General features: G+C 37.2%; 1 protein-coding gene across 1 annotated transcript in view; it reads left to right on the top strand.

Annotated features, from left to right (window-relative positions):
• The window catches only part of ABI3BP (ABI family member 3 binding protein), a 289,016-nt gene that overhangs the window by 188,333 nt on the left and 84,335 nt on the right, over nucleotides 1-16,348 (top strand). The window contains exons 21-32 of the mRNA XM_023732852.1: nucleotides 160-240; nucleotides 1,019-1,066; nucleotides 3,586-3,642; nucleotides 4,391-4,480; nucleotides 6,713-6,745; nucleotides 7,558-7,641; nucleotides 9,636-9,695; nucleotides 10,522-10,563; nucleotides 11,985-12,026; nucleotides 13,427-13,486; nucleotides 14,304-14,381; nucleotides 15,614-15,673. Coding sequence (XP_023588620.1) covers nucleotides 160-240; nucleotides 1,019-1,066; nucleotides 3,586-3,642; nucleotides 4,391-4,480; nucleotides 6,713-6,745; nucleotides 7,558-7,641; nucleotides 9,636-9,695; nucleotides 10,522-10,563; nucleotides 11,985-12,026; nucleotides 13,427-13,486; nucleotides 14,304-14,381; nucleotides 15,614-15,673 — 735 coding nt within the window. The remainder of the gene's footprint in view (nucleotides 1-159; nucleotides 241-1,018; nucleotides 1,067-3,585; nucleotides 3,643-4,390; nucleotides 4,481-6,712; nucleotides 6,746-7,557; nucleotides 7,642-9,635; nucleotides 9,696-10,521; nucleotides 10,564-11,984; nucleotides 12,027-13,426; nucleotides 13,487-14,303; nucleotides 14,382-15,613; nucleotides 15,674-16,348) is intronic.

The following is a 16,348-nucleotide window of genomic DNA, read 5'->3' as shown; positions in this document are numbered from 1 at the left end:
CCTCATTTAACTGGGTGAATAATGATAGAAAGTTGCAAAGCAGAAAGATATGTAACCACAATAAATAAAAGGGCTTAAATGTGCTTTTGAAAGTTACTTAGTATCGTCAGTTTGCAGAGCCACCACTCCTGTAATAACTAGCTAATTTTCTTTCTTCAGCTCCCAAAAAGAGAAAACGACCAGGTCACCGTCTTCGCCTTAAAGCTACACATAGTCCAGAAGTGCCCAAGTCCAAATCTGGTAAATGCAGTGTTCAGGGTTCTAGTTAACACAGAAAGCCAAAAACAGTAGCTTCTGGTTTAGGAGACTGGGCTTCAGGAATCAGAATATTTCATTTATATATTTGAGTATCTGTGCTCATTTTCTGAGTCCTTGGGTGGCACAAACAGTTAAGCACTCAACTATTAACCAAAAGGTTGGTAGATTGAACTCACCTAGAGGCACCCCAGAAGAAAGGCCTCGTAATCTGCTTTTGAAAGGTCACAGCCTGGAAAACCCTATGGAGCAGTTCTACTCTGTGCGTATGGAGTCATCTTGAGTTGGAATCGACTCCCCAGCAACTGGTTTACTAATTTTCTATATTCATATTTGTAGTTGTCAGGTACACACAGCAGTAAATTGACCCAGTAAATGGGTTATTAAAATGAAAAAAATAAAACCAAACTCATTGCCATCAAGTCGATTCCTACTCATATCAACCCTATAGGACAGACCCGAACTGCTCCATAGGATTTCCAAGGAGTGATTGGTGGATTCAAACTGCCAGCCTTTTGGTTTGCAGGCAGGCTCTTAATCACTCTGCCATGTGGGCTCAATTCTACATATTATACATAGTCATGGAAGATAAGGTTTAGGAAAGCAACAAGGAAGAGAGGAGTAAGTAGGAAAAATAAAAGGGAAAATCACACTCAGAGAAAATGCAGTTTAGGTAAAGCATCCTAGTTTGAGGCGTAATGTTTCCTTCTTGACAATGCTGCTTCTTGGTGTAATCAGTGCTTTTTGTTTTTTGCTATTATAGCTCTGGAACCTGCTACCATAAAGCCGGAGCTCTTGGTGCCCACAATCGGTAATTGTACCCCCTCCCATTGCTTCCACCATTTGTCACTTTTGCTTTTCCCACTTTTCACCTCAGGCATGACTGCGGTTCTGCCACCTTATCACGACTTCAGTCATGCTTCCTTCACGTTTGTTATCTGGGTCAGAAAAGCCGGAAAATAGCAGAGCTCTTCCAGAAGAATCCTGCTGTGCTCATTTAGGGAAGGTTTGTGGTCTTGGACACAACTTCCTGGTTCTCCGCTTACCCTCTATCCTCCCATCACATGCGTCCTTGTATGGAGAAAATCACCTACTCTTTCTCAGACAGGGACTTCTGTGCTCATCCTGGACTGAACAAATGGCAACATTCTATTCTAGTGCTGTGACTGTCATTTCATTGCTTCACTCATCCAACTTGTAAGGCTTCCTCCCTTTTAAAAAGTTGCATGAAAGAATGCATTCTTCAGCTTTTGTGTTTCCTTGAAGAATGTTTTTGAGTATGTTTGGATAACTAGAGGCACAAACACTGCTCTTGTTCAAGCTCCAATACAAAACTAGTCATGGTATTTGTAACTTGGCAACATTGAAAGTTGCAAACTAGTTTTACTGTTTTTAGTACTAATGCTGTTTAATCACAATTATTTCATTATAGTTTCTCAGCGTTCACAATAAATCTGTCACTGCTTTACATTGGAAAACTCCAGAAAACAGTAGCCATATAACACTTACTCTCATTTGTAATTTTTAATATTTGTTTAATTTTTCCAAGCCTCCATTCTAAACAAGTTGTAAATTTGTACCTTCCTGTTTTTATACTGAAGAAAGTCTATGAACCAAAGAAATAGATCTTCTATATTTTATCATTTTTGAAATTATTTATGTAGAAAAAAGGTCTTATGACATTTCCCATTACTTTTGCTTAAAGAGACATTTTGATCATTTCCTGAAGATTTTTCCTTTAGAGAAAACTCAAGTTTTAAATTAACATTTAACTGCAAGTGTGCAGTTGAAATGGACACCTTCCACCCCAGGTGTTAATTTTGTTATATAGTCATTAAATTTATATAGTGCCTTTGCTCCAGCATCATTTTTTTCATTTATTCCAAAAAACTGTTTACTACAGTGAAACCTGTGAGAGCTGGAACTCAATGGGACTGCCTTGTTTTTCTGGGTCTCAGAAGTTTTCCACCTTTAACAGGGTACAGTATTGCTACTTTTCTGTTGCTCATTTTATAATGGAAACTATTTGTGTTTTCCTTCTCTGATGGGTTCCTGCCTTACACAAGCTTCAGCTTCCACAGGTTTTACTGTCTTGTCAGCAGGAGCCATTTTAGCATCCAGTTAGGCACTCTCACATCTGCTGCTCAGCTTCTGACACCTACATGTTGTTTTTGTTTCTCTGATCGCCTCGAGACACATTCTGATTGCTTGTGGCACCTGATGCTCTTAAGAGTCACCGGCCGGTTTCTATCTTTTCAACCAAGAAATGTTTGAGACCTCTGCTTTTATGTATGTATAATTTATAGACATGGGAGGGAAAGTTGGTTGGGGCCCGTGCTTATGCGTCTGTTCCTCACAAAAGTCCTTTCTGGACCTTTCTGTTGACAAATTCATCTTGTGATGCTGAATTCCAAACAAAATAGGGTTTCCCTGTTTTTGTTTGAAGGCAATCAACTATATTGTTTTCATCCTTACTGCCCTGGATTCCTCAAACTCTTGTGTTTATAGTTTTCCAACCATTCAGAAGATGCTCTGAGATGTGGTTTAAATCAAACTTACCTTGTGATGTATTGTATAACCAAGGAAAGCCAGTCTCCTTTTAAATGTTTAAAGAGTTTGGTGAGACATATTGTTTTAATGCTACATTTAATCTGGATTTAACGAAAAATGGAGACACTAATTAATAGCTATGAATAATTCCGTAATTTCACATTATAGAATTACAGAAATCCTGTTTACCCAGACTAAATGTTGAATAATTATCTTTCAGACTTTTTTCTTAATCACCAGAATAATTATCTGCTAGTTTTCAGTTTGAAATAATAAATAAGGAGAGATAGTAAGAAGCAGTATCATATTTGTTATGAAGTTTATTCTTCTGTAATTGTCACAAATCCCCAAACAGATGGATCAAAAATACTGTTCTAATCTTCCTCACCACTACCATCCCTCAAAACAAATAATGGCGGTTAAAACCTTTCAAATAACAGTACGTTTTCAGAGTAATTTGAAATTACATATCAGAAAATTAAAAGAATTTTTTTATTTACGTTTCCAGTATGGTTAGCACCAGATAATCAAACACAGAAAAAAAATTTTTTTCATTGGCCTTATAGAGATGCGTAGCAAAGTGAAAAGGTTATGGCTCCTTTGTGGAATAAATGGATACCACAGTATTGCCAAATATTTAGAGACTAAATGTCTATTTTCCAGGAATTTAGAAATGCCTTCTAAAGACTACAGGGTTAAGAAGATTCATTTTGAAGATAATTTTATTACTTTTCCTATATTTTTAAAATCTTTGTTGTTTACGGTATTGCTTTTGGTCAGTTCCTGCTGCAGGCATTGAACCTGTCACTCTGAGGACTGAGGCTCCAGAAACATTAGGTAATGGCTTGTCTTTAAGCAAGTGCTTTTTCTGCTGCTTGTCCTGTTTATTACATCACCATCTTGGTCCAAGGTTTTTCTTTCATAAGATTTTCTCATCATCCTCTCTTGTCATTCAACTATATTCTTAATCTTGAAGGTATTGAAGATGCTTAAGACAAGTTATTTGGTCATTGAATGCAGCTAGGGCAGGACATTTATCTTCCACACAATCTGTGATTCTGCTCAAACAATACTGTGTTAAATCTGAATTTCAATACAATTGGGAGTGTCTGCCCCATAAGCATCAATTATGGTTCTCTGGGCATTTTGCCTTCTGTTGTTTTAAGATATGCAGGGCATTTTTATTGTCTACTAGTATTTTTAAGAAATTAAATGTGCTCATTCTACTAGTATTTAATGGGATGTATGCCGAAGCCTAGCAAATTTCTAAGTGCAATCTTCCAAAAGCAGGCGAGCCTGGGTCCTTCCCTGATGCCATGTGGACCTACTGCGCTTGTCATTTCCCTTGGGTCATGGCCTTCTTTGAAAACCTGATATCTGCAACTCATCATAAAGTTTTTGGATTATTAAAATAGTGTTATATATTCTGTCTTCTCAAACGAACTATCACTAGACCCAAACAAGGATACGAGTTTTTTAAAACTTAGGAAAATCTAGCAAAGTTTTAGAAAACCTAGAGCTATGCATAATCCTTTCTTTAGTTTCTGGAGCTGTAAGACTACAATAACCAGTTTTCTTTCTTCAGTTCCAAAAAAAACCCAGCGAACACGAAAACGCCGCCCACGTCCTAAACCTAAACCCACACGGAGCCCAGTGGCATCTCAGACCAAACTAGGTAAATATGTGGTTCCTGGTCCCTGTGGGGCCCATTGGGTGTGATGCTGAGGTGGCAGTTTAACTTCCACCTGATAACCCCTCTGCCTCTTAAAAGTGAAGGTCCAAAACGGGAAAGCAGCTGCACCACCATAGTGTTGTGATGACACCTGTGCGGACTCAGCTTCTTCATGTTGCTTACATGAGGACCTTCTTATTCCTGTGTATTTTATTTCCTTCTCTGACCACTCAATTTTACTTCTAGATTCTGGTTCATCAGAAACTTATCTAGTGAAATAGCTAGCTATCATATTTAGTTCAACTAGGGACACATTTATTAAGTGCCATATTGGCACTTAATATTTCAGAATATTAATATTAGTAGAATATTGTGAGGAATATTTTGGAAGTAATAAATGACTTAAGTTGGTTGAGGAAGAAAGCTGCTCTTGCATAAAACTGTTCATAAATAGAAATAAAGGAAGGTGGGCAAAAGGAACATATTTATTGGGTGTTACCAACTGTTAGAAAGGAGCCCTGGTGGCACGGTAGTTAAAGAACTCGACTGCTAACTGAAGGTCAGTGGTTCAAACCCATCAGCTGCTCCATGGGGAGAAAGATGTGGCAGTCTGCTTCCTTAAAGATTTACAGCCTTAGAAGCCATTGGGGCAGTTCTGCTCTGTCCTACAGGGTTGATATGAGTCAGGATCGACTCGACAGCAGTGAGTTTGGTTTTGGTACCAACTATTAGTCATGTACTTAATTCTCAGAGTAGCAAAAGATCCCTGGCCTCATAAGTGTGGTACGGACCTTGTAGATTTATTGGAGGAGTGAACACAAATAGCATAAACTGGGGCAGGTAGGTGCTACATGTGTGGGTGACAGCAGAAGGATAGGAATTACGAGTGCAACCTGATTGAGAGAAAGGCAATGTTCACTTAGCTGGTATTAAAAAATGCTGATTAGCAATGTTACTTTTGGATGGGTCCGCAAGGAAGACCTGAATGGCTCACTTCAATGATTGGATTTGAGCCAAGTGGCTACCTTCGGGGTCAGGCTTTTCCTGTCCTGGGTACAGACAAATGCACTAAAATGTTCCTGGACTGAATGACCCTTCTGTTGTGCTCTTTTGTGTGCCTTTGTTTGGACAGAGATCTTGGTCTCTTTCCAAAGTGTACGCTCAGCAAAAAAAGAACATTGTCTACTTTGGTTATCCATTACTGTATCTGCTTAAATATATCAATAATTGTACCCATCATGACCTAAACAATGTAGGACTTTGTTTTCCAGTCTGTACTGTTACAAACTATACTTTAACATTGTTTTCTCATAATTGTTAAACATAATGTTATTGGACAGATGCCTGAAGAGTTTACTAAGTAAAGTTTTCTATTGTATTACCAGATAACATAAAAACAAGTGTCAAAAATAGACAACTCAGAATACCATCAACAGATTGTTATGCAGGTTTAATAGGCAATTTAAAGTTGGGCAGCACATCATTACTGAGTAAATCAGTGCTCCGATTAATTAGGATTTTCAGGGTACTTACATATGATTTCATTAGAAACTTTGAACAAAAATTTTTGATTGGTTGAAAATTATGTCAGAATATACATATCTTAAAAGAGCAGTATGTGATCAAACATTGTAAAGAATAGAAAAATAGAAATCTTGCTAAGATGATCACAGGATCAGTGAGCCATGATTCTAAGACTTCTGGAGTTTTAGAAACAGGACATGTTCATTAATCTTCGATTGTTTTCTGAAAGAACAAGTTTCCAGTGTTTCATTAACCCCGATCACCCAAATACAATTATGTGAAACAAGACAGGCTGCTTCTAAAAGTTAGTTACAGTTTAAGGCATAAGTATAAGCTTTAAAAAATTATATATGTTTAAAAATAATGTATTTATTATTATTATACAGCACATAAGTTTCTAACATTTAATAAGATGACCTTTAGTGTCATGGGCAAGAGAATGCTGTTTCCATAAAGCAAAACTTATACGTTTATTTCACACAAGCAAAACTTCTAGCTACCTATGTAGACTTGCTAAGGATAGAACCATTTCATAAGAACAAATGTCTATGTACCCTCACTTCAGAACTTCCCCTGCGTAGCATTAGTTCTCTGGTCAAAAAGGAAAAATTTTAACGTTCATTTTCAAAAGAATTTGATGACTTTCATCATGTGTTTAACAATTCTTTTTTTTTTTTTTCTAATTTTTTTTTTTATCACTTCTTGGTACAGACTTTGAGCCTGTTACTCCTGGGACATCTTTAGGTAATGATTTACGTCCTTTAGCAAGTACTTTTTCCTATTCATTGTCAAACTTATCTAAGGTGATGCATAGACAGCTGTGTCATCTTTGGTTGTCATACTATTACAGTATGCATCTTAAAATTCTGAAGACTCTCCTAGTTTTTAATGGAAATGTACGCTGACTTAATTCAAGACACCTGTCTGCTATATATCCCAGCTTGAAAATGCATCATATCAATCTGAGTGTCTGTTTAAACAATACTGTTTGTTAAAGTTGAAGTTCAAATATGATTCCATATATATATCCCTTACATAATATCCTTTGATTGCCAATGTGGTATCAAGTATGATACCATTAAATTTCTTTAAGCATCTTATTTTCACTATTTCAACTTCTATGTGATTTTTTTTTTCTTTGTTGATGTTTCAGTGAATTTTGTATACTTTTTCTAGTAAATCATTAAGTGGAAGATATGTACAAATCTAGTAATTTTAAATTATAAATGACTACTATATGGTTAGTTTCTCTCATACCATCATAGTGATTTGTAACCAGATTTAGGATAGGAGCTTTAAAAAAAAATAGTGATAATTCTTAAGCTTCATTTCTTAAATGTAAATATATGTATAATTTTTTGCATCTGGGAAACTCTCAATTATTAAAGGAAGCCTATTAATATATAATAAAGGAAAGAATTTCATACCAGAGTAACACAGTTCTCTCAAGTCAAAGAATCTAATAAGCTTTAAAGAACTTAGAGCCAAGTTTTTTAAATATATTCACAGTTTATGGAGTCACAGCACCATGTTAATCCTAAATTTTCTTCCTTCAGCTCCAACAACAACAAAAATGACCCATCCTCTGCATCCCAAACCTAAACCCACCCTCCATCCTGAAGTACCTCAGACCAAACTGGGTAAATACACAGTTTCTGGCTTAAGGAATACAAGCAGTTTACCCCAGTTGGGGTCCTAAATTCTGTGCACATAATTAGGGGAGACACTCAGTTGGCAAATTGGCATGTCTGGAAAACCCTACATCTCTCGAGAGTAAAAGCTACTAGTCAGCAAGGGGAACATGGTTGCAAGAGATGTATGATGATATAGCTGAGTACTCAGTGCTTTCTGTGTGGGAATCTTTTCTATCAATGATTATTTTATTTAGACTTTTTACTATTTGATTCCATTCATATCCTAAAGGTAAAGCTTGCTCAGAAAAGTATTGAGCCAGCACAATCAGTTCAAGTCAACTACTTTTGTTAAGTCCCATCTATATACCCAATAGAAACACTGGTGGCGTAGTGGTTAAGAGCTACGGCTGCTAACCAAAAGGTTGGCAGTTCGAACCCACCAGGCACTCCTTGGAAACCCTATGGGGCAGTTCTACTCTGTCCTATAGGCTTGTTATGAGTCAGAATCAACTCGATGGCAGCAGGTTTGGGTTTTGTTCTTGTTTTTTTTTAATACCCAATACCATATTAGCAGCTGTGGGATACATTGAAAGTAGGAAGTATGTTTTATTTCCCCATTTTCACTACAGTTGTAAACCAAGGCTGTTTCTACACTGCATTGGTGGGAAATAATATAGGACAGCAAATTTATGCAAATGGAAAATAATTTCTTGAATGGTACAAATGCTGCACGCTAGAACTTGGTAAATATTTGGGGATGAAAAGATCTAGGGAAAGTAGGAAGAAATCAGTACAGAACTTGGATGGATGGAGAGATGAGGAAACAAAGACTGACAAACAGGGAATGTGTAGAAGCTAATTCCCTGGACAGAAGCTAACTCACCTCTAAGAGGAGATAAAATGTTGATGCTTTCCTGTTGAGTGGGCACAGGATGAGTTAGAAGGGGGCTGAGATGGCTACTTAAGAGCTTGAATTTGATCCAGTGGGCTTTAGTGCTGCCTGCTTCTACACGGGATCGTGCTTTTTCTATTCACAGAACTGAAATTCTAATGTGCCTAATGATACCACAAACGGATAAGTTGTGCTTCATCTTATTATGTTGAACACCACTGTTCTCACTAAGGACATAGTCTTTTAATGACTACAGTTTCAGCTTCCTTCTGGCTATCTTTTTCCTTGTGTGGAGAACAGACCCTAGGGTGACCCCAGTAATTCTCACCTACTGGTATTAATGCCTTTGTGTAATCCATCCTCTCCCTCTCTCCTGCCCTCCCTCTCACTTTCTCACCTCTTATTACCCTCCCTCTTCTTCCTACCCTCCCACCTCTTCCCACTCTCTCTCTGCCTCTCTCTCTCATACACACACACACAAACACACAATAACCTAATTAAGGGATTGACATCCCATCATCTTTGCCTTATTCTATTGGTTAGAAGCAATAGAAGCAAGTTACAGGTTCCACCCATACTTAAGGGAAAGGGAGAACACAAAGGTGTGAACACCAGGAGGTAGGAATTATTCAGGTCACCACAGGCTCTATCCGACACACTATGTTTACTTTCAAACATACGAACTGTTTATTGCACCATTATTATTTATTACTATTTAAAGCGGATGCTCTTTTTGTTTTTGGCTTCCATAAAAGTTCTAGTTGGTGTTCACTATGTCTTTTTCTAAGAAATTAGCTAAATAGATTTTCTAGGGTAGAGACTTTCATGTTATGTAGAATCAGGTAATCAACCAACTGGGAGATTTTACTGTTGACCTCATCGAGATACTCAGCAGAGTCCAAAGCCTGTCTTCTGAATCAAATGAGTACTTGGTAAAAGTTTGGGGAAATAAAATCAAAGGAAAAAAAATACATCCACTTTCTCTTGACTTAAGAATAATAAAAATTAGCTTTGCAGCCTTAAAAGCAGTATTTATTGGTAAAATGAGTTTTCTGATATTTCATGCATTCACAAAATCTCTTTGATTTCTTTTATTACTTTTGATCAGTCCCTGCCACAATCCTTGAACCAGTTATTGTTAGAACTGAGGCTTCAGGGACGACACTAGGTAATGACACAGTATGCTTGTATCTGCCTTTCCTGTTCAGTCCAAACCCATTTCATCACCATCAGAGCCACAGCTTGTCATGCTCCACAGGCTTTGTGTCATCTTCCATTGTCATTCAATTATTCCTTAAAATATTGAAGAATGTTAAAATCACTTCTTGTTTTTAAGAGAGCCAAGCATGAACTTAGTTCACTGTGCATGTCTGCAATGTAAAGTATTTGAATTTGTGGCATGTCACCCCCATATACCTTTTAATTAGCATTCTTTGTTACTGAGTTTCAAATGCAATCATGGGGAGAGGGGCACTGCCTGTTCCTTATCTAGATAGAGTAAATTTTAATCACTATAGGGTGTCACCAAGTTCTTCTGCAGATCTAAATGCCTGCACTTTACTATCTGCATGATTTTGTTTTTGTTTGCCATTATGGGTAATGATGTGGTCTTGTTTCAGTGAAGAGTAAAATAGAAAATATGCACAAGGCTAGTAAATTTAAATTATTTTAAGCACCGTCATTAGTATGAAACTCACCTTACCCCTAACCCCCACCATCATGAGTTATCAAGAGTTTGGAACATTTTTTTCATTCAGGAGCCCCTGTAATAATCTCCTTAGAATCTCCTTGATATATCAACTTAGGTTTCTGTGGGATTTTTGTCCCTCAGAGAAATATAAATGATATGAAGAGACACATTAGCAAAATAGAGGCGAATGTTTCAAACTCAAAAGAATAATTTCCTGAAACTCAAGGCGTTATAACAAGCATGATCCTATCTACAGCTTCTGGAACCAAAAACATCATATTAACCTGAGGTTTTCTTCCTTCAGCTCCCAAAATGCCTCAACGAACTCGCCGTCCGCCTCACAAACGTAAAACCAAAACCACACCAAGCCCTGAAGTGCCTCACACTGAACTGTGTTATTCTGTGTTGTGTTATTTGTGTAACGTCTGTCTGGGTAGCTAGGAACTGTTTTTGCGACCATAATTTCATAAGCATAGTAGATTTTTTTTTTATTTGGCATCCACAGAAGTACAAGTTAGTTCTTCACATGCTTTTTGAGACTAGTTAGAAACATATTTAAGTAAATGCCTGAAGATGTTCCAGTTGAAATCTTCCATATCAGACTCAGATAATCAAGCACCAGCTAAAGGCACTGTTTGCCTCTTATGATGCTAAACAGAGATCAAAGGTAATAACTATTTCATGAGATGAAGAAGTACCTGGTTATAATTTGGCCAAGACTGGAAAAACCATTGAGTGATTTCTCTTCATTCAGAAGTTTAAAAAATTTGTTCTAAAGGCAATATTCTGCCAGCAAGTTCACTTTGTCGTGACTGTTGTATCTCTTCATAGATTAAAGAAATTCTTTTGTTTATTTTATTACTTCAGTTCCTGCTACAGACCTTGAACCTGTTACTTTTAGAATGGAGACATCTGGGACAACATTAGGTAATGACCTACACCATCCGCCAGGTTGCTTTTGCTGCTGATTGTGCAGTCCAGTCTCCATCACCATAGCCATGGTTTCACCTTCATGACCCTCGTCATCCCTGTTGCTATTCATCAATCACTTGCTTCATCTTAAGAATACTAAAACCTCTTAAAAACAAGTTTCCTGATGCTTTTACGAGAGCCAGCACGAGCTTAGTTCAACATTTATCTGCCATGTGGTACATTTGACATTGACATGTTCTCTCGTGCTTCATTCAACTGTGTTCTCTGCTAAAGCTGAGTTCAAACCATTTGGAGTTATCCCTTATCTAGGCTCATCAGCAGTATTAACTACTCTAGAGCTACTTTGCACATCCAAATTTCTACACTTTTTAGAAACTATACGGATAGTATTTTTGTTTCTTCATTGGTATTTTAAGTAGCAATGTGCTTTATTACTAACTTGACAAATAGGAATTACTCAAAACTGAGATTTTAAGTTATAAGCCTCTTCCTTGGTGTGACCCTACCCTTGCACCAACATGGAATACTCCTTCCCAACCGTTTTTCCCCAGTCAGGAAGTTCTCTTAAGTATTTCATTACAAGTGCTAATCTTCACACCTTGAATGAGAAACTCAATTATATACATGAGTTTGCCTCCAAAGTACCCTCAGCTATATAAACAAGAGCCATTAGCATAAAAGGAATTAAAAATTCACAGTATAAAGATAACTTCCGGAAACTTTAAAAACCTAACAAGTTTTGGAGAACTTCTCAATTTCCAGAGCCATCTGACCTAGAGTAACAAGGCTTTTCTTTCTTCAGCAACCACAATGTCAAAACGACCCCATCGTGACCTAAACCCAGACCAAGACCTCAAGCACCTCAGATCAAACTGGGTAAATGTGCAATTCCTTGGTCTGGGGATGATCCCTAGCAGCCCATCCCAATGGGGTCCCAAAACAATGCTGATAGTGGGCAGCCCTCATTCTCCCTACACATGAAGACATGAGGTATCATCAGCAGTATCTCCTCTGCCTTGATTGGTACCAGAATTCCTTATTCTCTCTGTGTAGGAAAGAGTCTTCTTTGAAACTATGACCTTAGCATATGTCTTGTCTTAAAGGTGAAACTTCTTTAGTAGGGCTGACACATTCATTTTAAGTAAGCAAACGAATTGTAAGTCCCTTCCACACACCTACACAATACTGGCAACCATGAGTGAAGTGTCAGCTGTAGGAGACTTATTTTATTTCTAAAATAGTAGAGTTGAGGACAAAAGATGTTCCTGCATGAAACAGCAGAGAATAAACATAAGACAGTATGTTTGTGCAAGCACAGTCTTATTTCTTGCATGCTACAAACATAAAGTAATAACCTAGCAAAGGAAATGATCAAGCCAGGCTGGCATATACTTGGGAAGGAGTCAGTCTTGGACACTACAGGATTTGAATGAGTGGAAGTATGAATGAACAAAAACGAGGGATTGGATATAAGTGAAGTTTACCCACAAAGGCAGTCAGCCTGGAACAGAGAATGGCCTCCTCCTAGATGCTCAAAGCATAGTTATTGATGATATTGCATTTACAAGTGTCCATTGGATCAGTTAGAGAAGGATTTTTCAGGACCTGATTTAGGAACTTGGATTTGTTACAGAGGCATCAAAAATCCCTGATTTCTACTTTTTCTGGGCTTAGGCAAGACCAGTGCTCTCTTGGGTACTACAGACTGAGTGACCATTGAGATCTTGTGCTCTTATGTACCTTGGTTTGGACAGAGGTCTCAGACTCTGTTGATCTTGCCAAGATGAGTTCTTGGCAAGATAAACAGTCCACTTAATGATTAATTTTTATATCTGTTTCAAACTTATGAAATATCTATTGCATCCATGTTTACTTAAATATAGTAAGTGCTTATATTCAACTTCCACAGAAGAATTTTAATTTTAAAGATAATTTCTTTTCTAAGCATATATTAGGTAAATGCATAAAGCTGTTTTTTCAGAGCAGTTTTTCATGTCAGTTAGAATCCATTGTTAAATACATAGGAGAATTTCATGTTGTATTTTTTGAGATGCTCACGACAGTTCAAACACTAAAACTAAGACTGAATATCCCATGACTATAGTTTGGTCAAATCTTGAAAAAAAAAAGGCATCTACTCTTCCCTTCAGTTAAGAAATTAAATATTTTTCTCTCTAAAAGAATTGATATTACTGGTAAGGTTTGTTTGGAAGTGAATGGTCTAACTTCTCGAACACTTTAAACTCTCTTTGGTTGATTGTATTATTTTTGGCCAGTTCCTTCTACAGACCTTAAACCTGTTACTCTTAGACCCGAGGCTTCAGGAACAACATTAGGTAATGATACATTGTGTTTTTTGCCAGCTTTCTCTTGCTTATTGTCAAACCTGGAGTTTCATCTTGCTTCACGTGACTACAGTGTCATTCTTTGTTGCCATTTAATCGCATTCTTTCTAAAATTATGAAGACTCTTAAAACAAAGTACCTGTTGTTTTTAAGAGAGCCAGCCATGCATGAACTTAATTTAGGACAGTTATTTGCCATGTAACCCATTTAAAATTGTGCCATGTCACTCTGTGTTTTGATAAAGCAGTGTTGTGATAAAGCAGTGTTGTGGTAAAGCTGTGTTTCAAACATGTCACCAGTGTCTATCTCTCACCTAGACAGATAAAGCCATTAACAACTCTCCTAGGGCCATGAGGTTCCATGGCACACCTACATTTCTACTTTTTTCTGTTTGCATGATATTTTGTTGTTTTGTTTCCATTTACCAAATAATGTGTTCTTATTTTAATAATGATATAGAAACTGTGTCCAAGATTGAAGATTAAGTTGTAAATCCCAGATTTAGTATAAACTTGACTGTCCTTTGTTTCTATAAAATTTAGCAACAGTTCTTAATGTTCTTGGTGCCCAGTCAAGTTGCCCTATGAAACTCTAATTAGAAATACTAGTTTTTATTATTTGAATTAACAAGTGATATTTGCTTTCAAAGAATCTTCAGTGATACAAGGATATGTGGCAAAAATCTCAAACTAAAAAGGCAAATATCTAACAAGTTGTTGAAAATCTAGAGTTATATTTTCTCCTATCCACAGATTCCAGAACCATAGATAATGCAGTTATGTAGTAACCCAAGAATTTCTTCCTTCAGCTTCCAAAACATCAGAATGGACCCATCGTCCCAGACTTACAACCATACCAAGTCCTGAAGCACCTGAGTTAAAATCAGGTAAACGTGTTCCTAGTTTAATGAACCCCAACAGCCTAACCCAGCTGGGTCATGAGAGTAATCCCAGTGGTTGAGAGTAACCATCAATATGCCCTTATGAGAGTGAAGATACAAGGCATGGTCAATAGTGGTTTCCACCATAGTGACGGCAAGAGGAGCACGTTTGGGAGAGATCTGTGAGGCAACTGATTGCCTCATGTTTCCTGTGTGAAATATGCTCTGTCACTGCATTTTATTAATTTTCACTCATCTTTTGAAATAAAACTTTATTTAGAAAAGTTGGGCATATTCAGTTCAAGTGAACAAACATTTATTAACTGGCTTTAGTATCCCCCAAACATATTAGCACTTTTGGGGGTGATACATCAGATGGGGAGACAGGTTTTAGTCCTCAAATTTGCAAGACAGTTGAGAACAAAAGCCTTTTCTTTAGAAATAAGGTATAATATGGCATTAGGCAGCATCTATGCAAATATAAGATTAATTCTTGTGTGCTACCAACAAGATATGCTAGGTACAAAAATATTCGGAACAGAAAAGACAGATTAGGAAGGAATGGGGACTTGAAATCACCTTAGTATAAGGATGAGTAGAAGAGTGGGGATGAAGAAAATCAGAAAGAAGGGACATACATAGAGACTAACCAGAGCAGAGAATCTGACTGTAATACTGGTATAGAGGATGCCTTCAAAGTGGTGGTCAAAACCTTTCTGTACATGGGTGGTCCATGGACTCACACAACGGAAATCCTTAGGTACCTGATGGAACAGTTGGGATTTGCTCCAGTAGACATCAGCAGGCTCTTCTTTCCACACAGAGGCATGCTCTTTCTTTGCTTAGAACAGAAGGATGCCCTACTTGATTCATCACACTGAGAATTTGGTCTGTTTCCAAACAGGAGTTCTCAGAAGACCTACATAGCCCGCTTTGACATCTTACTTAGAATCATATAATCAAAGGGTGAGGAAAAAACTTCTGATTGACTTTGTAGGCCCGTGTAGCAGAGGGCAAAAGCTATGAATGATTGATTGGCTTATGAAGTAAATAGGTGCTTGACCTTAGGATGGCCACATTTGGAGATCAGCTGTGTACTTCTCAGCTCAACAGTTTTTTTTGTTGTTGTTGTTTTTTAATTGCTCTGCAGTTCTAAATAGTAGTAAGATTCACTTGGAATGTTTTGAAGCAAGTGTTTTGGCTTTCATTTAAAATGATCATTTAATACTTTTGGTCAGTTCCTACTGAAGACCTTGAACCTGTTACACTCAGAACTGAGGCTCAGGTGACAACACAAGGTAATACATTGTTATTAATGCAGCAAGCGCTTTTCCTGCTCATTGTCAAACTCATTCTATCACCATTCTAGCCATAGTTTCTTCAGCTGAATAAGGCAGCAACATCATCTTCTGTTGTCATTCCATTATATTCTTTATTCTAACAGTATTGAAGACTGGATTCTTAAAACAAGTTACCTCTTGATTCAGGTTATCTGTTGGTCTTGCAACCATCTGAGATTGTTTTGTTATTCTGTGTTTTCTTTAACCAATGTTTTGCTAAAACTGAGTTTAAAAACCGTCTCTCAACTGTAACAACTATGTGATATCAGGGAGTTTCTTGGTGGATCTAAAGTTCTACTTTTTTGTTATTGTTACTGTTATTTATGTGATATTTCTTCTTTGGTTAACATTTTTAGTTATGTGGTGTTATTTTAGTAAACTGTCGAAGAGTTTGTGTCTGACCACCATGACACCCATGATATTTTAGTGGTGATTCTTTTTTTTTTTTTTTTAATTGTATTTGAGGTGAAAGTTTACAGCACAAATTAGTTTTTCATTCAAAAATTTATACACAGATTGTTTTGTGACATTGTTTGCAATCCCCACATTATGTCAGCACTCTCCCCCTTTCCCTTTCTCTTTTCACCCCAGGTTCTCTGTGTTTATTTGTCCAGTTTCCCTGTCTCTTCTAGC

This window comes from Trichechus manatus, unplaced genomic scaffold (genome assembly GCF_000243295.1).
Source record: "Trichechus manatus latirostris isolate Lorelei unplaced genomic scaffold, TriManLat1.0 scaffold00055, whole genome shotgun sequence".
Lineage (NCBI taxonomy): Eukaryota > Metazoa > Chordata > Mammalia > Sirenia > Trichechidae > Trichechus > Trichechus manatus.
This window is presented reverse-complemented; position numbering and strand designations above follow the sequence as displayed.